This window comes from Neovison vison, chromosome 2, assembly GCF_020171115.1.
Source record: "Neovison vison isolate M4711 chromosome 2, ASM_NN_V1, whole genome shotgun sequence".
Taxonomy (NCBI): domain Eukaryota; kingdom Metazoa; phylum Chordata; class Mammalia; order Carnivora; family Mustelidae; genus Neogale; species Neogale vison.
In genome coordinates this window covers 185,840,556-185,864,086 of record NC_058092.1, presented here as the reverse complement: position 1 = coordinate 185,864,086, position 23,531 = coordinate 185,840,556, and the positions used below count along the sequence as shown (strand labels likewise).

General features: G+C 46.2%; 1 protein-coding gene across 3 annotated transcripts in view; it reads left to right on the top strand.

The window, feature by feature from the left end:
- Positions 1 to 204: 204 nt before the first annotated feature.
- LOC122900770 (prosaposin) overlaps positions 205 to 23,531 on the top strand; it is a 33,487-nt gene continuing 10,160 nt past the window's right edge. For all 3 annotated transcript variants that reach the window (XM_044239726.1, XM_044239725.1, XM_044239724.1), the window contains exons 1-6: positions 205 to 311; positions 18,842 to 18,975; positions 20,742 to 20,816; positions 21,388 to 21,513; positions 22,530 to 22,730; positions 23,293 to 23,436. In XM_044239726.1, coding sequence (XP_044095661.1) covers positions 272 to 311; positions 18,842 to 18,975; positions 20,742 to 20,816; positions 21,388 to 21,513; positions 22,530 to 22,730; positions 23,293 to 23,436 — 720 coding nt within the window. In that variant the 5' untranslated portion in view covers positions 205 to 271. The remainder of the gene's footprint in view (positions 312 to 18,841; positions 18,976 to 20,741; positions 20,817 to 21,387; positions 21,514 to 22,529; positions 22,731 to 23,292; positions 23,437 to 23,531) is intronic.

The following is a 23,531-nucleotide window of genomic DNA, read 5'->3' as shown; positions in this document are numbered from 1 at the left end:
CTTTCTTTTCGGACGACCTTCCCTCTTCCACCCCAAGTTTTTCCCCCTTCCGTCCTCTCCCATCCCCCGTCCGCTCCTCCTCCCAGCGCTCCGCATCCAGTCGCGCAGGCGCCCTGCGCGGCGCTGAGTCAGGCTGCGGGGAGAGCTCAGGCCTGCCCGGCCGGGGTGGAGCTTGCGCATGCGTGGTGCACGGCTTCGGGGCGGGGCAGGTTTATAGCCGCAGATGATCAGCTGACGCTCTGCATTGCAGACTGCGGAGTCGGGCGTCGCCATGTACAGTCTCCTACTCCTGGCCAGCCTTCTGGGCGCGGGTAAGCCCTAAGACCCCCCCCTCCAACCTGCGTCTAGGGAAGGGGTTCCGCGCAGAACGCGGCCCACCCGACCCGGAGCAGACCGTCCGGGGCCTCGCCGCCTCGCTCCCAGTAGAGGTTGACGAGGGGCTCTCAGTGCGCAGGCGCATGCGCAGCACCGATACCTGCCGGGCGGCGGAGGGGCTGTGGGAGGAGGCGGGGTGCCTGGCTGTCTAGAGTGCCCCAGGCCGGCCGCTCTGGGCTGGGATCTGGGCGAGTGGGCTAGGAGGGTGGGACTGGAGTAGCATCTCCTTCAGGGACCGAGTTGGTGCCGCCCGGGGCCTCCCCACAGCTACGGGGGGTGGGCCTGTATGGTGACCCCTCCTGCACCTGTTCTGTGCTTGGGCTGGGCGCACGTGATCCAGCTGGCCTAGAGCCCCTTCCAGCGGGACTCATTTTAGTCCTTGGCCTCAGTTGTCCTAGTTTTTAAGAATGTTGAAGTTGCAGGAAGCGCATAAGTATGTCATCTGTTGATGTTTATCTTTACCTATATATTCACTCTTGATCTTCTATCTTGAAGATGATACGGCCTTTTGTGTGGGTGCTTTGGCAATGCAGTTCACGTTTCATCTCCTTTAAAAGGTCTTGCGCAGCCGCTGGCCCGTTTTAGCAGCGGCCTTTATCTTGGAAAATGTAAGCACGTGAGAAGCTGTGCACAGAAGTATTCTTACACTGATTTGTGGCCCTGAAATAGTACTGATGGTTATTAAAATCGTTGCAGGCTGTGAAGGCAACACTTGGGAACCGGCTCATTGCCCTCCTGGAATTAGAAGGATCCGTTCTGCATCCCCATGATACTCTGACCTTTCTCAGTTACTGTGCCCAAAAATCATGCTTTCACATCTTAAGCTCTTTTAAATCATCATGGTAAAAGAAAGTGAGTGAGGTTGAGTACTTACCAAACTTCTATCGTTTTATAGTCGTGGGACCAGATTTTAATTTTTGTAGGGAGAGGATTCCAAGGCTGGGTTTTTTGTTTTTTGTTTGTTTTCCCCCAGGTGTTAGAGCTTACAGAGAGGAAATAAACCTGATCTTTAGGGCCAACCTCATGTTCTGTTTCTCTGGTTAACTGTAATTAGGTGCTAGCTTCCATTCTGTCATGCAGCTATTAAGATTTTGATAAACAGTAAAAAGTGGATGGTGGAATCAATGGAAAACCAAAGATAAAGGCTACTTACAGATGAAATAGATTTAAGAATGTTTTTCTGATGTTAGAGCACCTCCCAAGAAGGTGTATTGATGGTAAACCACACTTTTTTTTTTTTTTTTTTAAGATTTTATTTATTTATTTGTCAGAGATAGCCCAAGCAGAGGGAGAAGCAGGCTCCTGGCTGAGCAGGGATTCCTGATGCAAAATTCGTTCCCAGGACCCTGGGATCATGCCCTGAGCCGAAGGCAGACGCTTAACCAACTAAGCCATCCAGGCGTCCCTAAACCACGCTCTTAAACTTGTTTTTACTTGTAAGCTGTGAAAGGTGATCTGTTTATAAGGATTTTCGATTTTATAGTCAGTGAAGGAAGTATTTCTCACTGGGGTTAATACTAGCTGTTTCATAGTCTGTAGAATAAACTAATACTAGTCTCTAAATTTTATTCTGGACTGGTTGAGAACAGTTTTTTGTTCTGTATCAAACAGTTGTTCCTACTGGCAGTGAGTCACTCCTCACAAGACCCTTAGGAATTCTGAATCATTCATATTACCCGGAAGGGGGACTTGTTTCTTTTGAAGTGTATAATCCTTTGCTGGTATACTTGGGAATATGGTTAACCAGAGTATTTTTTAGAGTATTATTCAGGGAAGGAAGAGACCCTCTTCCTTCCCTGAACACTTGAGTAAATGAGAGTATGTTAAAATTGTACGCCTTGTTCTTTTTTTTTTTTTTTTTAAAGATTTTATTTATTTATTTGTCAGAGAGAGAGAGGGAGAGAGAGTGAGCACAGGCAGGCAGAGAGGCAGGCAGAGAGAGAAGCAGGCTCCCTGCCGAGCAAGGAGCCCGATGTGGGACTCGATCCCAGGACGCTGGGATCATGACCTGAGCCGAAGGCAGCTGCTCAACCAACTGAGCCACCCAGGTGACCCTGTACGCCTTGTTCTAAACTTGCTGCCCGGCCTTGGGGTTTATCCCAAGGTTATGAGTTTCTAATGATACTGAGTTTGTTAGTGAAGGTGCATAGTGACCTCAGCCATCCTCTGCTCTCAGAGAGGTGTTTTGAACTTGCCATTGCTTCATGACACTACTATAGCACAGAATGTTATCCTGAACCTGGAGAGGCTTTCGTGTGTGTGTTTCAATTATTATTTTATCTAAAGATTTTATTTATTTATTTGACACGGAGGTGGAGAGAAAGAGCAAGCACAAGCAGAGGGGGGGCAAGCAGAGGGAGAAGTAGGCTCTCTGCTGAGCAAGGAGCCTGATGGGGGACCTCTATCCCAGGACCCTGGAATCACAACCCGAGCTGAAGGCAGCTGCTTAACTGATTGAGCCATCCAGGTGCCCTCTTGGCAATTTTGATGATGTCCTGATGATTATAGAGACACTTGGTTTTGAGTTTTTGTTTTTATTCATCCTGTGGTGCCTACCTTTCCCCCACCTGTTAAAGAAAGGAAAGTAATGGTATACTGAGAAAATTGGAGAGCATCTAATCTAACCTCTTCAGAAGGAATGAAGATGCTGATGTGCCCCCAGAAATGACTCTCCCAAATCATAAGCCATTTACTGGGAGGTCAGGATCAGAACCCAGGATTCCTCTGACAGTGCTTGCTCTTCTCCTAGTCTTCCGTCAACACTTAGCATTTACAAACTTACAACACTTAGCTTTTACAAACAAAGCTAAGTGTACAAAACACTTTCGGTTTAGTATGTTGGTATGTAATATGTGTTGGTATGTAATTTATATACCAACAATATGCACATTTTAAATGTACAATTTGATGAATTAACCCAGAGTGAAGATCACCGCTGTAAGCTGCCCCCAGGCCAAGGAATAGAGAGCATTAACAGCATCCAGAAGCCCCTGTGCCCCACCCATTCACTACCCTGTTACACTTGCCCCAAAGGAAACCACTTTATTAACTTCCAGCACCGCAGATGTAAAAATAACTGTCTTTGAACTTTCTGCAAATGGAATCATGTGGTAATGGCATACTGTTGGGTGACTTCTCTTGTGGAAAAAGGCAGGGCCAGTGTTAACGAGGTGATATGTGTGAAGCCTGGGATGTGCCTGGGATGTGGTATGTGCTCATGGGAGCTTAGGTGCCCTGTTACTGTCACTTGTGTGGTGGCTAACCAAGTGGCTGGTGTGTGCCCAACCCTGAGGCAGGTAGGCTCTCTCGGGATGTTAGAATGTATTATATATACATATATATTCATTGGATAGCTTATTTTTACGATGATTCAATGTATGGATTTAATGGTGCAGCCTACTGAAAAGCAGCAAAACTTCAGTTCTCACTTGACAGAAGTTTTGGATAAATACCATTTCTCAATTTTCATTCTGTAATCAGTTTTCTTTCTTTATTTTTTTAAAAATATTTTTATTTATTTATTTGACAGGCAGCGTGACAGCAAGAGGGGGAACACACAGGGAGTAGGAGAGGGAGAAGCAGGCTTCCTGCCAAGCAGGGACCCTGATGCAGGGCTTGATCCCAGGACCCTGGGATCTTGACCTGAGCCAAAGGCAGCCGATTAACGACTGAGGCACCCAGGCGCCCCAGTAACCAGTTTTATTCTGAAAGCATTAATGTAATTCATGAAGGGTTTATTTGTATTAACCAGTCAAGGATTTGGTAAGTGCTTTAATTGCATTTGACAAGTTGAATCCAAGACTCTGTGAGTGGTTCTACAGTGGAAGTATATTGAGTTGAGTGTTCTGGATTTTTCTAGATCAGGGGAAGGAGAATTGTTTCTCCATTTTCTTGGTTTGTGAAACTGGAATGGCCAGGCTGCGGCTTGAATAGATGGGGAAGAGGGAGGAAGGACAGGGTGCTGCTGGCTGGGGAAAGTGCCTAATAAGGCATGGGAAGCTCTCTAAGCCAAGACCATGTCACGTGGGCAAGTGTGTGCCACAGCTTTTGGAGACCGTCTTTTAGCATCAGCGTTCTAGATTACTGGATGCCAGGCTCAGAGCCCTGCTTTCTGGCTCCTGTTTGGTTCTGCTATGAGGAAGGACTGGATTTTCTTTAAATCGCTAGAAAAGAATACTAATTATATTACCCTGTCTCCCCCCCCACCAAATAATTTTAAAATAATGTTGAAAAATACAGTGATTGGGATGAAGAATGTGGTTGTTGCAGAAGTACTAGTTACTTTACTTTTTTGTTGTTGTTCTGTGAAGTTCAGAAAATAACCAGAATTATGTCCTTGGGTAATAATTTGAGTACTGAAAAATAATCTAAACTTAATGTTTTCTTCCGCAGTTTGTAATTATAGTGGGATTGAGAGGAAACTGAAAAGAATTTTACCATGTTGCTGATAGCTGTACGCCCTGGCCAAGTTACACTGTCCTTTCTCATCTGCAAAATAGGGTTACTGATTATTCCAATCTGATAAGGTTGCTATGAGGCTTTAGTATTTTGCTCTATAGAAGGGCATAGGTAATAGGTACTATAAGATTGGCTGCTGTACCGCGAGTAAACCATGTCTTGTTTGTCAGTGTCCTTGTTGTCCCTGTACAAGGACTCTCCTCTGCCGTTGATTTTTTGATATCCCTTGGCTTCATTCATTTCAAAGGTCTTGAATTTAATAAAACCATTAAATTCCTTACAAATATGTGTGCTGTATGTAATTACTGGGTCAGGAAAGTCAACCAGGAGAGGCAGTCCGCAGTTAGGAGGGGGTGCGAGTCTGTACTCGAGTTAGCCAGACTGGTTTTCGAACTACATCAGCCTTTATCAGAAGCCCAGCAGATCAGGGCCATGGCAGGGTAATCTGAGTATTCTTATTCTAGATCTGTCTAACCGTGTAGCTATTTAAGTCCCCTCATCTGGTCCCCATCCAGAAATGGGGGTGAACTGTTGAGATAATGGCTACACACCGTGAATAAGTCCAAAAGTGTAAAAATTAGGGCAAAAGTGTGTTTCCTTCCCACCACTGTCCCACAGATCTTTTTTTTTTTTTTTCTTTTTTAAGATTTTAGTTATTTGAGAGGGAGAGAGAGAAAGCATGAGAGGAGAGAGGTCAGCGGGAGAAGCAGACTCCCTTCCAAGTAGAGAGCCCAATGTGGGACTGGATCTCGGAACTCCAGGATCATAACCTGAGATGAAGGCAGTTGCTTAACCAACTGAGCCACCCAGGCAGTCATAACTGCCCCCCCGCCCCCGACCTTTCTGAGACAGCCTGGTACCAGGTCCTATGGGAGCCTTCCAGAGCAACATATAATTGACAGTGTGTGGAATTTCCCTCTTCTCTCTTTTTTTAATTTTTAAAAAATTTTTTAAAAGATTTTATTTATTTATTTGACAGACAGAGATCACAAGTAGGCACAGAGGCAGGCAGAGAGAGAAGGAAGCAGGCTCCATGCCAAGCAGAGAGCCCGATGCGGGGCTCGATCCCAGGACTCTGAGATCAGACCTGAGCCGAAGGCAGGGGCTTAACCCACTGAGCCACCCAGACGCCCCTTCTCTTTTTTTTAAAATCACAGATGATGGCATATTACACTGGCTTGGTCTTTTTTCACATGTGGAACATTGTAGACCTCCAAAAAAAAGTGGGAGAATAATTGCAATGAGCACTGGTGTATGCAATACTGGGTTAAGAAGTGAGACCTAAGAAGCCCCTCCTCCCGTTGTAAATAACCATCCCCTGGGCTTGCTGTTGATCATTCCCCTGCAGGCCTTTATTCTCTCAAACATGGAAGTGTGACCTTCAGCAGTATGGGTGGTATGGTGTTGTTTTAAACATTATGCAAATATTGTGTGTATTCTTGGGTTAATTTTTTTCTTTTGGTTAATGAGGTTCATCGGTGTCAATAACATGTACATCTTTCATTTTCATTGTAGTATAGTATTTCATTTATGACATTGTTGCTAGGCATTTAGATTATTTCTAGTTTTGTTTTTCTCTCAAACTGTTTCTGTAAATTTTCTTTTAAAGATTTTAATTATTTATTTGACAGATTACAAGTAGGCAGAGAGACAGGCAGAGAGAGAGAGGAGGAAGCAGGCTCCCTGATGAGCAGAGAGCCCGATGAGGGGCCCGATCCCAGGACCCCGAGATCAGGACCTGAGCTGAAGGCAGAGGCTTTAACCCACTGAGCCACCTAGGCGCCCCGCTTCTATAAATGTTCTTGTGCACATGAACAGACATTTTTCTAGGGCATATACCTAGGAATGGGAATTGCTGAGCTGTAGAGAATACATATTCTGCTTTAACTAGGAATTGCCGAATTCCTGTCTTGAATGTTTTGGGGGTTTGTATTCCCATGATATGTAGGTATATAGTTAATCAGTAACCTTTGATGTTGTCAGACTTTAAATACTTTGAGTAAATAGGTGTGCATTCTTCTTTCATTTATGCCTTAGAGGCCATTTCATGCTAGTATGGATAGACTTAGCTTTTAAGTTTTGGAAAAATTTTTAGATTTACAGAAAAATTAAAAAAGATAGTATGGTGAATTCCTATATGCTTCACCCGGCTTCCTCTGCTGTTAACATGTTACATATCCACTGTCTATTTGCCAAAATTAAGGAGTGGACTTCGGAACAGTGTTGTTAACTGTGCTGCAGACTTGGTGGGGCCTTTACCAGTGTTCCCACTGATCTCACATTTCTGTTCCAGGATCCAGCCCAGAGTACCACAATGTATTTAGTTGTCCTGTCTTCAACTCCTCCTACTTCCCAGCTCTTGAAAAAACAGTTGCAGAGGATTTCATTGTATGCATTTATCAATTTAGTTAACCTCATTGAAACTTTCTTTTTCAGAAAAACTGAAATGAATCCTAAAGACACTTCTAAATTTTAAAATTGAATCCTGGCTATATTTGGACAGATAACTCCTGTTGAAAAGAAATTATGTACTTGAAGGGAAATTTTGTAAATTAGATTGAAGGGAGATACTATAGGAAGTTCTTTTGGCCAGTCTTTGTGATGACACTTACTATGGTCCTTTACCAGGGCGTTGGGATGCTGTCCTCTAAGTGTAGGCATTGCTACCAGAGCGTCACATGGCCTCCTAGCTCACAAGGATTAAAACCCAAGGTTTGTCTTGTGGGGTTGCATGTTATCTGGCTTTTAGCTGCCTTTCAGTGCTGTTCTCCCTCTTCCTCCCATGTCCAACCTCTGGCGCCCTGTTGTTGCTCAGAGTCTTTGAATTCTGTGTTCCATCTGTCTGGAACATTTTCCTCCTGAGGTGATCCCTTTGGATTCCTCCCTCCACTCAGTTGTCTGCTCACTTGCTGCCTTACCAGAATTCCGCACTGCTCTTAAGTGGCCATGCCATCTGCCGTAGTCTTGTTCTTCCTTTGACTGCTTCATTGTCTTTGTAGCACTCCCCACGACCTGGCATTTTGTGCTGTGTGTGTTTGTGGTGGTCTCCCTGCAGCATGTGTGATTGCTTGGCCCATAGTAGGTGCTCAGTGTTGCTGAATGGTGCTGTGAGGTGCTGCCGAGTGGCCTTCAGCCCAGCAAGGTTACTGTGCCTGAAACTTCAGGGTGGATAGTGCCAAGTCTTTATCACAAATAAAAAAAGCATTTTCTTTTATTTGCTGAAAGTCACGTTAAGAGTTGGTGTCTTCGGGGCACCTGGGTGGCTCAGTGGGTTAAAGCCTCTGTCTTCGTGTGCCTGGGTGGCTCAGTGGGTTAAGCCGCTGCCTTCGGCTCGGGTCATGATCTCGGCTCCCGGGATCGAGTCCCACATCGGGCTCTCTGCTCAGCAGGGAACCTGCTTCCTCCTCTCTCTCTCTCTGCCTGCCTCTCTGCCTACTTGTGATCTCTGTCTGTCAAATAAATAAATAAAATCTTTAAAAAAAAAAAAAAAGCCTCTGTCTTCTGCTTGGGTCATGATCCCAGGGTCCTGGGATCAAGTCCTGCATCGGGTTCTCTGTTAGGCAGTGAGCCTGCTTCCCCCCCCTCTCTGCCTGCCTCTCTGCTTACTTGTGATCTCTGTCAAATGAATAAATAAAAAATATTAAAAAAAAAAAAAAGAGTTGGTGTCTTGGGGTTGACAAATCAGCAGCGACTTTGATTGAGGCCAGGTGAAGTGTTGTCCATTATAGTAGTTTACATCCAGATGAGAGGGACCCGCACATCTGTTGGAGAGGGTTTACTGTACGCAGTAGAGACCTAGGAACCTAACAGAACTTAAATACTCTGGTGGCTGTGATTTGTGGTAAATCTGAAAGGGGAACCAGCTATAATTTGAGAAGTTATTTTCCTTCTGTTGGGTTCCAGAAATTGACTCTTTGTATGTAGTAGCTCTGTAGATTTTTAGTCTCTGCATTCCTATGTACTTATGAGTTGAGGGACCCCAGAGAGCTTTGGTTTATGTGGGCCCTAGCTATCGATACTTATTCTTACCAGTTAAACTCACAACTTGAATTATAATCTTTTAGAAATGGTAAACATGTTAACATACTATAATTTGAGTGAAAATAACTTTTCTTAAACACAGGCATATTGAGAAGAATGGCTTGTTTGACATTTTTGCGGCTTTTCTAACACCTGGGTAGATTCTCTGCTGTGTCAGATACCATGAGCCTCTGGAAAAACTCCACTGCATCCGTGGGAGTGAATGAGTGAAAAAGGCAGCTAACACTTTGGTGTTACTGTTATGAGAATTTTGGCCTCCTCGACACCCTGAAGGAATCTCTGGGACTTTGAGGGTTCTTTGGACCACACTTTGAGAACCAGTGGTAATAGCTGCTTTGTAGGAGCGACAGGCAACATAATCACCACTTACTTGAGAGTTTGTGTACCTAGTACTGTTCTGAGTGCTTTTTGCTTCACATTGATGTAATCCTCACCCACCTCTGAGGTGAGAGCAATGGAATCAGAATGCAGGCGCCTCCTAATATCCTGCTCTAGTCTATGCCGTGATCTGAAGTTTGGATTGTGGCATTTCACATAAGGGCTGTATTCCTGTTAACTGACTAGGGTGAGTCAAAGCGACATATGTAGTTGACACATTTACGTGTATCCGAAACTTTTAATGACTCTCTGGGACAGGCCCAAAGCACCGAACTTCTGTATTAGTTCCTAGTGGGGTTTGCAGGAGATCCTTTTTTTGCATATTATTGCCTTCTGCAAGTATGCTGAGACCACCGCCTGTTAGCAGGGATGGGGTAGAGCCCATGGTGGCTTCTGGCTGACTGCATGGACTCCTTGCAGCCGCTGGGCCAGGGCTAGGACCTGCCACCTGACTGGACTCTGGACAGTCTGGCCAGGGGCTCATTTCTTCATGGTCCAGTTGTGGCAGCATCTTCTCTAAGCTGAGTGAAGTTCATCTGTGATCGTCACCTGACACGCTGACACTCAGAAGAAGAGCTTTGCTGGTAGTTTATATTGGATTGAAGTGCTCTTGAATGAACTAGACAGTAATTTCCCAAAATTAATTATGCCACATTGCATCACTGTTTTGCAAGCAATGAGGATTGCTTTCTTGTCCCTCATGTTTCAGTTATGATTGCACAAGCTGATTTACCTGACCATTGTCTTACCTTCTCCATATAGATCGTTTTTTGGTCTTTATTTATTTATTAAAGATTTTATTTATTTGTCAGAGCGAGAGAGCACGCAGGAGCAGGGAAAGCTGCAGGCAGAGGGAGAAGTCCCGATGTGGGACTCAGTCCCAGGACCCCGGGATCATTACCCGATCCAAAGGCAGATGCTCAACCAACTGGGCCACCCACTTGTCCGTCAGTTTTTTGTCCTGGTATGATCTCACCTGTGAGAAAAATTGAGCAAGAGGAGGGGAAAATTGAGGGAGAGGAGAAACAGGGAAGAACCTTTGTCTTAGATAACAGAGCTAATAGCTTATTGGGGCCAGAGGTGATGGGATGTCAGCCAGGTGAGCTCACTACAGATTTCTTTTGTAATAAGAGGGATCTTTGGACTTTTTCCTTCAGATCAAGGCAGGCTACCTTGGAGCACATGCTATTCTGAATGGTTAAATGGGCGGTGTTTTTGTTCTGCTCTGCAGAATGCTTCCTAAAGCAGGGCCCTCTGAAGAGACAGGTGCTCTTTGCTGTAGAGGCCAGCGTTTGGGTGGGGCAGTCAGTGTTGAGTGTGTTGCTCTATCTCCTGCAGGACCTGAGTGCTTGAGTTCTGAGAAATGTCTGCGTGCTGAGAGTTAGAGGTCGATGCTGCTGCTCCCAGGGTCAGCCTCTCTTGGTTTCCTAGGAGCCTGCCTGTTGCCATGGTGTTCTGTTACCTAGGCGGCAGGTCCGTTGCCCTGTGGAATGTCTGCCCTGATCCTTGGTGCTGCAAAGCTGCTTTTTTTTCTGTTATTCTCTTTTTGGTAACTAGACTCTGAAAAGTAGTTAGCATATATTATCTAAGATATTTACAAGGAAAAACAATGGCTAAAATAAGACTGATTGTTTTAACAAGTGGAGCACAAGATACATCTTTTTGGAAAGGTTGCTCCCTTCATTCTGAGAGTGTTTTTGAAAACCTTCAGTGATTAAGTTGTGTATGTAGGCTTTTAAATATCCTCAGTGGAGGTAAGCCTTGTCGTCTGGGGACTCTTCTGGTGAATGAGGTAGATGATGAAGCTGGTAGTTAGTCTTAGGTCTGACTGCAGACAACAGATCTAGGATAGTAACGGCTTAAATATAATAGAACTGTCCGTGTGCTTCCATAGGAAGTTCAGGAGCTGGACAGTCCAGGACTAGTGTGGTTCTATTTCCAGAAGTGCTGAGAGACTGCTTCCTTGAGGTCTGTCTAGCCCCATTCTTCATGAATGCTAAAGATGCAGAGGTCACACTTGTCTTTCAGGGCCAGAATGTGGTTTCCTGACCAGACCCTGCTACAAGGGAGATTGGGAAATGTAGTTTTTAAATCTTGGCAGCCATGTGTGTAGCTGAAAAAATCTGCGAATCTGCTCTTGTGAAAGGACTGGAGAATGGATATGGGGAACAGCTTGTGGTCTCGTGACAAACCCAAGTTCCTCTGTTGGGTGTGCAGCAAAGCCAGTCTCTGAGACAGGTCTGCTGCAAGGGAAGGGTTTATTTGAGAGCCAGCCAAACAAGGAGACCAAGGGCAAGCCTCAGATCCTCCTCCCTGAAGGGGGAGAGAACAAGTCTTTAAACATAGGGGTTGAGATTACATATGTATATTGATGAAAAGGGAGGGGTGGGAAACCAGGACTGTTTATGGGGAAAGGTGGAGCATGTGCACTAAGCCAGCGTATATGACCTGTTCCGGGTTCATTTTGGGGTGGGGAGGTAATATTAAAATGAGGCAAAATTGGGGTCCTGACATCATCATCTTAAGGAGAGGGGCTGTGTGCATGCTCTGAGGGCCTGTATAAACTGGTTGGGGTCTTGGGGTGCTATCTCGGGTGAGGAATGCAGGGCCTTGCTTGTTCATAGGCTGGAATCTTATCAGTGACCTTCAGCCCAGGTCTCTGCTGGGACAGCTAGTGTGTTTGTGAGTGGGGTCTGGAAGGAAACAACAGCTGATTAGGGAGCTGGTCTCTGAAAAACAAGCTTTAAATCTCCTGATAGTGTCAGCCTCATTAACCTGATGGGATATGGTTTTAGTTTCTGCTGTATTGGGCAGTAATAATTGTTCCCCGAAACTGGTTGGTAAGGTTTAACGTTTTTGATTTTGAAGGTAACATGGGGAAAAATTGTACCACGGTGTAAAAATTGTACCACGATGTAAAAACCAGAACATGAATGCCTTCCATTGGGGGTTCTTCCCTCACGTCCATCATTCACAGTTAGGTCCCACCATTAATAGCGTTGTAGGCACCCGGCAGTCTATCCTGGCTTTCTTGTCTTTCTCATTGATTTGCACAGAATTCCTGAGAAAGGGACACTCTTTTTTCCCTATATTTTGCAGATAATTGTGGCATAAGTAATTGTCCCGGCCTTGGCTTTAGTAGCTAGCAGAGCAGGAGGGTTCAGGCAGGCCAGTCTGCTCCCAGCACTCAGGGCTTCCATCATTTTGTAATATAGCCGCCTTATCCTTCCAGGAAGGTAGAGGTTTTGAGGGTGCTTTTCTAAAAAAAAAAAAGGTGGTTTTCAGGAAAAATGAGCTATGGCAACTATATCCGGATCGGAGGCAAAGAAGCCCATAGCCACAGCGTCATGAATTACTGAGAGCATTTAATCTGCGGTACCTCCAGTGCCTTGCTGGGCACCTCTCATTCTTGCTCAGGCAGACCTCTCGTTTAGCATCTGTGTACACGGTGGCGACTCCTGGGCCTCCAACAGTGGAGCCTGTGTTTCCCTCTGTGTGACTAACCAGCAGCTTCTGCGGATGTGGGGTTTAACTCTTTAGATCTTTGTATTGCCAGTTAAGTATTTGATGAAACGCAGAGTAAACGAACACAACAGCCTGGTTTCTGCTGTTTGTGGGAGCACCTGTTTTGGGCAAGGAAGTGAATCAGAGAAAGTTCTGCTGTTGCTCCTACAGGTGGTGGTGACGATGATGATGATGATAGCACTTAACTTCTGTAGCCCTGCCCTGTGTTTTACAAATACTGGTTACTTTTTATAAACTTCTAGGAGTACTAGTAATAGGCCCATTTTGCAGATGGGAAGACTGAAGTTGTAAGGTCTCCTGATTAGATTTTGTAAGCTATAGTCTGAGTCCTTGACTGTCTGATTTCAAAGCCAGTCTGGTAGGGGAGTTGAGATGTGTGGCTAAATGAAAATGCTGGAGAGATGCTGGTAAAGGCGGGGTGGCTGAGAGATGTAATATCCGGTCAGTTGAAATGGATAATGCTGTCATCTTGATTCTCAACAACATTCCAGTGACCCCAGTAGCTGCATCTTCATTTTACTCACAGATGAAGAACAAGCTCAGGACAATGATTGGCTGAAGGTCATTTATTTGCGTGGGACTTGGAGGCTGATCCTGGTTGTTTTTTTTGTTGTTGTTGTTTGTTTCTCTTTTTTTTTTTTTCAGTATTCCACATTTGAAAAACATTTAATTTAGACTGTAGGTTAGTTACCTTAGATGTCCCATTTTCTAAGCTCAAGGTTTAGGGTTTTTTGTTTGTTTCTTTTGCAAGAAGTCATCACACGTAAAACACAACGGAGCTCTAGTGAGCTCTTCCTGCCTTCCAGGCCCACTGAGGATTTTTTTGTCTAGAGACTAGAGCTGCCACAAAACCCATTTCTGGTCTTGCTTATGGCAGCCATTCTCAGTAAGGCAAGATTGCATTACAACCCATTTTTTATAAATGATGTACGTGTGGGTGCTTTAGAACATGTCTGTCTTCTTCTAGACCTGGGAGTAAAAAGAGAACATAGTGCACCCATCCATTTACTCAGGAAATGCAGTTGAAGTTCTTTGTTTTAAAAAACAGCACAAAGCCTGTGTTTCCTGAGTAAAAGGAAACTTGCCTCTAGGGTTTTAGTGTCTCTGAAGGGATAATTTCTGTAATCTCAGTTTACCAGTGTGTTGTCATTGAGGGCTCAAATGGCAGACCTTGGAACTGAGAGGGCTAGTGCCTGGTTCGCCCTGAGAAGTGTTTGTGTCTTAACATATTTAATTAGAACTCTCCAAGGGGTCAGGCACTTTTTTTCTAAGAACTTTCCTAGAGTTCACCATATTGCCTCAAAAGAAGGAAGTTGGTATTTGGGGGCAGAGTGTGGGAGAATGAGAGTAGAGATGAAAGCTTTGCTGAGAACATGTTTTGAGAAATAACTAATCAGAAAGTGGCTTAGGGTAATTTTTGTATGTTGGTTATGTATACCCACTGCAAATGTCGTTTGCCTCATTGTTAGAGGAGTGAAGCTGTGTAGCTCCTAAAAGGATTTCTCTTACACAGAATTCCTTGTAGGTTGGGCTTTTTGTTTCTGTGTGGTTGCTTCTTCTGCTTTTGGAGAGGTCCTCATCTAAGGAGGCCACTCATTCTCTCTTTATAACCCTGTGGATGGCCCCTACCTCGAGCTGTGTGGTCTGTTTCCCTTAGCCTCTACCCATTGCTCTGAGGTCTGGGTCTGAAACCACACAGCAGATCCACTCCCATGTGATAGGTGGAAGGTGTCCTTTCTCTGTGAAGGTGGCTGTGTTTCTCAGAAGCATTGTCTCTCCCAGCTAAACACCTCCTGTCTTCTAGGGGACCCGGGAATGGTGTCATGTGCCCTCACCTTCCCAACCTGTGCTTGTCACTGAGTCATGGGAAGCAGAGCACACAGGTATGTGCTTTCCTTCCTGTGACCTGAGCCCTGCTGCGTGTTCACATTGTTTTTTATTTTTATTTTTTTTAAGATTTCATTTATTAATTTGACAGGAAGGAGGGGGAGAGGGAGAGTGTGTGCTGGTACAAAGCGGGGTGGGGGGGCACATGGCAGGCAGTGGGAGAGGGAGAAGCAAAAGCAAGCTCTCTCCTGATCAGGGAGTCCAGCTCAGCCCAGATGCGGGGGCTGGATCCCGGATCCTGGGATTGTGACCTGAGCCAAAGACAGACGTTCAGCCGACTGAGCCACCCAGGCGCCCCCTCATGTTCACATTTACATTTAAACCTGTGAGTTTCATTTTTTAGCTGTCTGTTCTTTTGGAATCTATTAGTTCCTCTCTCAGTCCTGCTGCTACTGCTTCTTGCTTGGAATTTTTGGTATGAGCTTCCCATTCAGATTAGTGCCCCATCATCTGGATCGCCCCCACCTCCTTTTCAGTTCTTCTGCCACATCATGCCTGGGTCTTAAAGACGCTGGCATGAGCCATTGCCCACAGGGCGAGCTTTCACATAGGGCTCGGATGCTAGTGGAGGTTCTTCTCATCAGGTCTGAGGTCTGTCTTTGCAGCCTGGCTCCTGCGAGGGCAAAGATTTCTCTCCTTTGGAGTGTTCGAGAATATCCTTTCTCCCCCAGCAGCCAGTTCAGATTTCACTGTGAAGAGGCCTCCGCTCGCTCCCCTGTGCGGCTAGTGACTTTGCTGCTCTAGGGCCCCTGTTTTTGGTTAACATACCACCATTTCTTTGGGCTTTGTCCCTCCCACTGTGGACTCGGAGAGCCCAAGTCTGTTCACTCTGTTCGGCTGCCTGAGTGCAACGTTCTTGGCCCAGTCAGTGGTGTTTGGTAATCATGCCTTCATCGAGGTTGTTTTCCCACTTGGGTGGAGGAAAACCGTGCATGCTCTTAGAGCCTGCCTTCAGTCCCCACTGGGATCCCTGACAGCGGTAGTGCCCAAGCGCTCCCTGAAACGGTGTGAGGGTGTTACGTGTAAATACATTTTCCGGGAGAAGGATTCTTGTGCCTCAGAGTGTTCTTACCCACTGGTTGTGTGCCTCACAGGGCACTGGGTCCTGAAATCAGCGCCTGAACCCTTCCCAGGTAACCAGTGGCTTCACCCATGCTTGTGTTTTGGCCTCACATTACTTGTTCTGAGGACACCAGTTGTTGCTGTTAATAGATGTTGGGTCATTTTAGGACATCAGATTTGTTGTATACCACAGACTATTTTTATAATATGCACCTTTAGAAAAGTTAGTTGGCTTTAAGTTGAAGCAACATGGGAGTGTCTTACTGAGAATTTAATTTCTAGGAGCTGGCAATTGTTTTAGGCTTGACTTTGCGAGCTTCATAGGTCTGCCAGATTGGCCACTGTGCAATACATACCTTTTACTCGGGGAGTTCTGAGGTGGGCTGTGGAGTAACAGTAACTGTTGGGATTATTGAATGACTTGGGTTTTTGTTAGCTGGACCAGTCTCATAACCAGCTACCCAGGACTGTTTTTAGTGTGGACAGTTTGGCCAAAGCTGGTAACAAAGTCATTATTGCACAGTACTACTGTTTCAAGTTCTTTGAAGGAATAAATTAGCTACAGAATACTCTTGCTTCTTGGGCCTATGATAGTGTATCCTGTTCCTGAAACTTGATAGGTTTTGGCCCTTGTAGCCAATTTCTGACTGGGATGGTTGGAGAAAAATCCGGGATCAAAGTTCTAGTTCACTGCGTATTTGCGAGAATGGATAATGGTGGTCAGTCAGTCACCTTGTGTAGGGAAGGCTGCTCCCTGGCCCTGCCTTTTTCTTTGAATCCTGTCTGGCTCTGGTCTGCTGATGCTTAACCTCTTTCTGGCTTCCCTGTGTATCACTGCATTCTTTTGCCTAGAGACTCATTTTGTAGCTTCCTGTTATTTTTACGGCTCTTTTCTCCCAATTGGAGGTAGAACCAGTTGGTGTATCTTGGGTGCTTTTCAGGATTCCCTGGGGCCTGGTACCTGGGAGGAACATGGGAGGCACTTCTGGAACCTGTTGGCTCTGTGTGCTCTGTGGTGACACCCACACTTCCCAGAAGCCTTACCCTTGTGACACAGTTTCTGCCCCCTCCCCTTTTCCCCAGACCTACAGCTGACGGCTGGCCCCAGCCTAGCTTGGCTACATTTCAGGTACTAAGCTGCTGTGAACCATCTGGGGATTAGTATGTACTGTTGAATCTGCTGCATGTTTTCCCCCGGAAACCAGAGTCAGAGCCAGTGGCTGTTGGAGTGTGGCTAGTTCAGTTGCATTTGTGAAGTGGTTATGGATGTGATTTTTGCTGCAAAGGGCCATTGAAGGCAGAAACCTGGGTAGCAGCAGATTCATTTGCCAGTGTCTGAATGGATACAGATCATCTGGCTTGAGCTTTCAGCAAACCTGTGACTCCGTCTTTGTGTGAATAGTTTGTGGAATATAGCTTTGGTTGAAAAGCTAGTAATGACCACATTTCATTGCCTTCCCTTTCCTGGAGTGAGAGCACCTACCAACCTCTGTGCTTTGTATACTGTGTGTGTGTTACATATCTGTGGAGTCACTGTGCCTTCTTGTTGGCTTACAAATTGAATCAAGGTGCCACGTGACTCCTGAGGTTCTCAGTCGAGCTCATGGGTGGCGGTAGGCTTTCTCCTCAGACTTGGGCCTGTTTCCTGTTCACAGTAGAAGGTGGTTCTGCCCTACTGAAGTGTCGTTGGGAGTTGGCATCCTGCGCCATTACCCATCTTTGTGTAGCTTGCCCCGATGGAATCTGTTGTTTTCTAGCTAACTTGTTGGCTTAGGGGTGAGATTGCCAAAGTCAGGGTTTCCGTAGACCTATTTTAAGAAACACAGGTACTCTTAAGGTAGTGTATAAAGTAAGTGGACATGTAAAAGTGGAAAAAGAAGTTATTCATATACAATGTAATACTGGGAGTTTCAGCGAGCCACCCTGCCTTTTTTGTGCAACTTCTGTATAATTTCATATTCTTGAATTTTTTTTCTACTTGGTATATAATATTTTTATACTTAACAGCTGCATAATCTTTTTAGTAAGAGTATCAGTCTTTTCCCCCTCTGTTTTTGGCCATTCAGGTTACATGTACTTTTATTTTCAGTATTGTAAATTACAGTTAATAAATATATTTATGCATATCACATTTTGCCTCTTGGATTGCTGTATTTCCTTAAAATCTATTTCTAGAAATGGATTACTTTTTTTTTTTTTTTAAAGTAGGTTCCACACCCAGTGTGGAGCTCAATGTAGGGCTTGAATTCATGACCCAAGATCAAGACCTGAGATCGAGGAGTCAGGACATTTAACTGACTAAACCTCCAAGGTGCCCCTAGAAGTGGATTACTTTTTTGAAGAGGTTGTCCCCCCTCCCCACTTCCTGACATATATTAATATATTAAGAAGTTCTTACCAGTCACGCTTATTGGCCTTACAAATGCCTACTTTACTATAGTCTTGTCACTTTTTTCCCTTTGGCTATTTAACTTTCAAAATATGGTGCCTTCACCAAAATATGGTGCTGTAGCCTGTGTATCTTTGGTTCTAAGGGACTTGGAGCAGTTCTTGTGTTTTTTCCTCATCCTGTTTCTGCACATGTGATTTCTGCCCGAGTCCTTTGTTCACTCACAGCAGGTGCCAGGCCGTGCACCCGGTTTTGAGTGGACACCTATTTGCTAGGTGATACCTGAGGGGAATCATGGAGGGTTTTTGTTGGTAGAATTGTTCATGAAGTTTGATTTATAAAAGGGCTCTTCTTCTAGAATATAAAGAATCATTGTTTGTATAATAAGGATATGAATCTTGTTTTCCCTACAGATTAAAAAAATTCTATAGACGTTGAAATTTTCTAAAATTAAATCTGTCAGAGTTTTCTCCCATGATTTCTTCTATTCATGGAAGATTTTTGAGGTTATAAAGATTACTGTTTAGACATAGTTCAAGAGGAAAAAAGCACACCAGGCAAATTAGTCCCTCTTGGCCCTGTGACTTAGGCAGACTTAGACGGTCACCAAGCTTCTTGAGTCAATGCCGCTGTGTGGTTTGTGCACCACAGGGGCTGAGCTGTGTGTCCGTCACCCTGGGTAGCTGTGTGAGGGGGGCCGCCTTCTCATGCTGGTTTTTCTTTCAGCTGTAGCCAGCCCTGTCCTGGGCCTGAAGGAATGCACCAGAGGCTCGGCGGTATGGTGCCAGAATGTGAAGACGGCAGCTGATTGCGGGGCCCTGAAGCACTGCCTGCAGACCGTCTGGAACAAGCCAACGGTGGTGAGTGCCGTGGGACTGTACCCGATCTCCTTACGTGGTCTGGAACTGTTGGCCATTTCCAAAGCTTCCAGAGCATGCTCTCATCTCACTTCATTTGCTCCTCTCGGTGACCCTGCTGAGGAGGCACTCCCTGTTGCGGGGTGCATCCGTTTCAGCGCAGTGGAAACGGAGTCTCAGAGGGGTTAAGGTTCTCTTCCCCCGAGGTCGCTGAGTCTCCTGGTGGCAGAGAGAGGATGAGGTCCGCCCTTGGCCACTACTGTGTGCACCCCATGCTGCCTTCCGGGTGTCTGTGCCCATCCCACCTGTATCATCCCAGTTTTAGTATATGTGCTGCCAAAGCAAGCTTGATGCTACTGATTTTTCATCCAAATAGTGCTAAATATAGCATATTAATAGGGGGCTCTTAACGCTCATGGAGAATAATACTCAGAGATGACAAAGCCCAGGGGCATTCTTCCCATCACCAGAACCCCTCTCGGGAGTAACCCGAGCTGTGCTGGCGGCACCAGCTGACTGCAGAATGCAGACCTGGCTCGCTCTGGGCTGTGCCACCTCTGACTGCGTGGGGTTCCAGGTCTAAAACTTGACACTAGTGGCCACTAGAGCTGCTTCATTATGAGAAGAACAATTGAAAACCCTGTTCTTTTAGAAATACTTTCTGAATTTGCTGGATCACTACCATCTGTGGCCAAAATTACTTTCTGATTTGGTTTCTGGTATGCTTCTCATCTCGTTTTTAATATGATTTCCTCTTTTCAAATTCAGCATGTGACAGGGGAGGACTTAGCTCTTTCTTGCTCTCTCTCTCTCTCTCTTTTTTTTAAAGATTTTATGTATGTATGAGAGAACAAGAGAGCACAAGCAGGGGAGAAGCAGGCTTCTTGCTGTGGAGGGAGCCTGCTGTTGGACTTGATCCCAGGACTCTGGGACCATGACCTGAGTGGAAGGCAGATGCCCAACCAACTGAGCCACCCAGGCGCTCAGCTCTTTTTTTTTTTGATACGGCAGTCTCAGGGGTGCCTGAATCGGGTATTGGCCCAACAAGGCCGGAGGTTCAGATAGGTTTCTTTGCTTAGTTACAGTGTTCCTTCTTCTCATCCAGATGTGTTAGTTCCTTCTTCGTGGCTTGAAAATCAGTTGCCCTTAGGAAGGAAGCTTCCCATGAGCCTCAAGAAGCAACTAGAATCTCCATGTCCTGGGCCACACAGGGCCATGGGTGCCCAGGCTTCTCAGGGGATGGGTGTGATGTTTCTAAGCTCTGGGGTGGTGACATACGGCTTTCACGTGAACATAGCAGCCCCTGGGAGCTGAAAGGGGATAGAGTGCAGAAGTCAGTGTCAGTGTCTGGTTGGGCTTCTCTGCCCCACCGCCTTTTACTGTCTTATAGCGATACTGGCCCCAGGTGACTGGTTTTCTCTAATTTCTGCTGCTCTGATTTTCACCTTTCCAGCCTCAGTTTCTTCCTAGAGCTGTTAAGAGCATTAGTATGACATTTGGCCTGTACCCCTTGTGCTGAGGCATAGAAAAGGGTACAAGAAAAGGGTGTCTATCCCTAGAAGCACAGAGTGTTCTGGTCAGTACCTCCAATTCTTCCCATGTGGCATCTGTGTGCTTCTTATCTAGGTTAGGGAGCCAGGATGTGCCTGTGTGTCAGACATCCCTGGTTAGATAGGATAGCACAGAGGCCGGGGGCTTTTCAGCTCTGTACGGTGTGCGTTACGTCCTGCAAATACAGCTTGCTCTCTCCCTCATGTTCTTCCTCTTAGAAATCCCTTCCCTGTGACATATGCAAAGATGTCATCACTGCAGCTGGCGACATGCTGAAAGACAATGCCACTGAGGTGAGCTTCCAGCGGGATGTGTGACCACGTGTGCATGGTGGCCACACGGCCATGTGTGTCTGTTCCTTACAAAAGCTTTCTGGGGCTTTGGGGTCTAATGAGCGATGGTCTAGGTCAGGTAGGAAGTAAGTCAGATCTTGTGAGCCACATACGTCTTCTGTCACATAGTTTTTTTCTTTTCCCCCCACATCCTTTAGAATGTAAAAGCCATTCTGAGCCACAGGCTGGACAGAAACAAGCTGTGGGACCTAGCTTGCTGTTCCCTGGCCTCAGTGTTTAAATGCCCAGGGTTGATGGGGATTTTCATATTGCAGGTGGCTACCTTTAGGTCCGTTTTGACTGTCTCTGCTCAGAGTTCCCTGTGCCTGTGAGACGCAGGTCAGAGCGGCCTCATTTCGAGGAACATCTGCTTTTTGCCTGTGTGTCTGATGCAGCCATGGCCAGCCACTGGGCCTCTCCTAGGGCTCTTCCCTGAGGCCGCTGTTTGCTGGGAGGTGTGGAGGTCCCCTGCTCTCAGTCCTTTGCAGAGCAGAAGTCCATCCTGATCCAACTGTTGCCTGTATCCTCTTAGCAAGAGATCCTCGTGTACTTGGAGAAGACCTGTGACTGGCTGCCTAATCCGAACTTGTCTGCCTCGTGCAGGGAGATGGTTGACTCCTACCTCCCAGTCATCCTGGACATGATTAAAGGACAAATGGTATGTGGTGGTGGAAAGACTCTTTCTTTAGGGAACTTTGGGTGCCGTGGGAGGTGCCAGACCAGAACAGAATGATGAAAGTGCAAAGTCTTTCCATGGATTTGGATTTTCTCAACAGCTTGTCACTGCAGTTCTGACATCTGCAGATGGCTTTGGCCCTCAGAACACTGTGTGTGTAACCTTTGGTTGAGGGAGAGTAGAGGAAATGGAAACTTGATGAAGGAATTGTAAGCTGCTACAACATTTATACGTGCCCGTTTGTTAGCTCATGTCATAGCTTTAGCTCTCCCTTTGAGCATGCAGTTCATTCCATTTCTGGGATTTTATCTTGAGTGGACTCAGCGACGGGGTTCTGCTTGCATTCAGATAAGCATCTACTGTGCATAAACCACGTGCCACAGACAAGCTGGGTTTGTGGAATTAGGAAAGACCGTAAGAGAGAGGAGATGCTCAGAAAACTGGGCCAGCAGGGAAGGAGTATTCCGAGGCTGGACCAAGGTTTTAATGAGAATGGCATGGGTCACACCGTGCAAGGCCTTTCTGGCAGTGTTCCAGGATTGCAGATGCAGTAGGAAGTCCTCAGAGGGCTCAAGGGAGAAGTGACATCAGAGGTGCCTTCTTTGAAGGGTTTGGTCTAGGTCCTACCAGTTGGGAGTTGGAAGAGGGGAGGCTGGCAGGACAGTCTGTGTGAGATGTGATGGGGCAGTGAAGGGGGACAGATGTGTGTTCTGTTTCAGGGGAGAAATGGGCAGGACCTGCTGAGAGAGGGGAGGGATGGAGGGAAGAGTCAGGAATGTCTGCCAGGTCTTTGGCTTGAGCTGCTGGGAGCTGAGTGGGGAAGCCATTTGCTAAAACTGGAGGTGGAGTGGGGAGCAGGTCAGGTGGTTTTGTGAGCAGGGCATAGTGTGTGTGAGTCAGGCCAGGAGGTGAGGACAGAGACTCATTCCGGGGTGCTGGGCAGTGGTTTTGTTTTCCTTTGGGGGAGAGGATTTCCAGCTGGACTTCTTCCCCACTAGAGCCATCCTGGGGAGGTGTGCTCCGCTCTCAATCTCTGCGAGTCTCTTCAGAAGCATCTGGCAGAATTGAATCACCAGAAACAGCTCGAGTCCAATAAGATCCCGGAACTGGATGTGGCTGAGGTGGTGGCTCCCTTCATGGCCAACATTCCCCTCCTCCTCTACCCTCAGGATGGCCCCCACAGCGAGCCCCAGCAGAAGGTAAGGCTGTAGGCCCAACCGCTGAGGGCTCCGTTTCTGGTTGGATTAGAGATGACCCATGAGAGGGGCTCTGTGTGTGTGTGTGTTTCTCAGACTGGGGGCTTATTCCTTTATTTGACCTGCAGTCTCCTGAACCACACTTCAGATGGTTGTGCCGTGGAGGTTCTGAAGAACTTAGGGTATTTTAAGTGTACAAAGACTTCTCTCCATTGCAATTCAGTTTATTGAAGTCAGTGTCTAATTGATTTTAAGCCTGTTTATAATTTTAGAGCCTATAAAAACAGAGCTGGGACACCTGTTTGGCTCACTTGGTGGAGCGTGTAACTCGAGCTCAGGGTTATGGGTTCAAGTGCTACACTGGGTATAGCCATTATTTAAAAAAAAAAAAAATACACAAACTTTAAAAACACAGAACCGTTCAGTAATTCACTCCCTAGTGCTGTGGTCATGAACACATAAGGACGTTTTCTTGGGAATTTGGATCCTCTTAGTGATCCTAGGAGTGTGCTGTGTTTACGCCTGACAGCCCTGCCCCCTGCCCCCTGCCGCCCCTTCTCTGTAGGCTGGTGGGGACGTCTGCCAGGACTGCATCCAGATGGTGACAGACATCCAGACTGCTGTAAGGACCAACTCCACCTTTGTTGAAGCTTTGGTGGACCATGCCAAAGCACAGTGTGATCTCCTGGGGCCCGGCATGGCTGACATGGTAAATCTTGTCTCCTCATGCATGGTGGGGGTGCTCTGGGCCAGGGAGCTGGGCTCTGGACATAGGAGGGGGGACCCAAGAAAACTTCAGTTCCT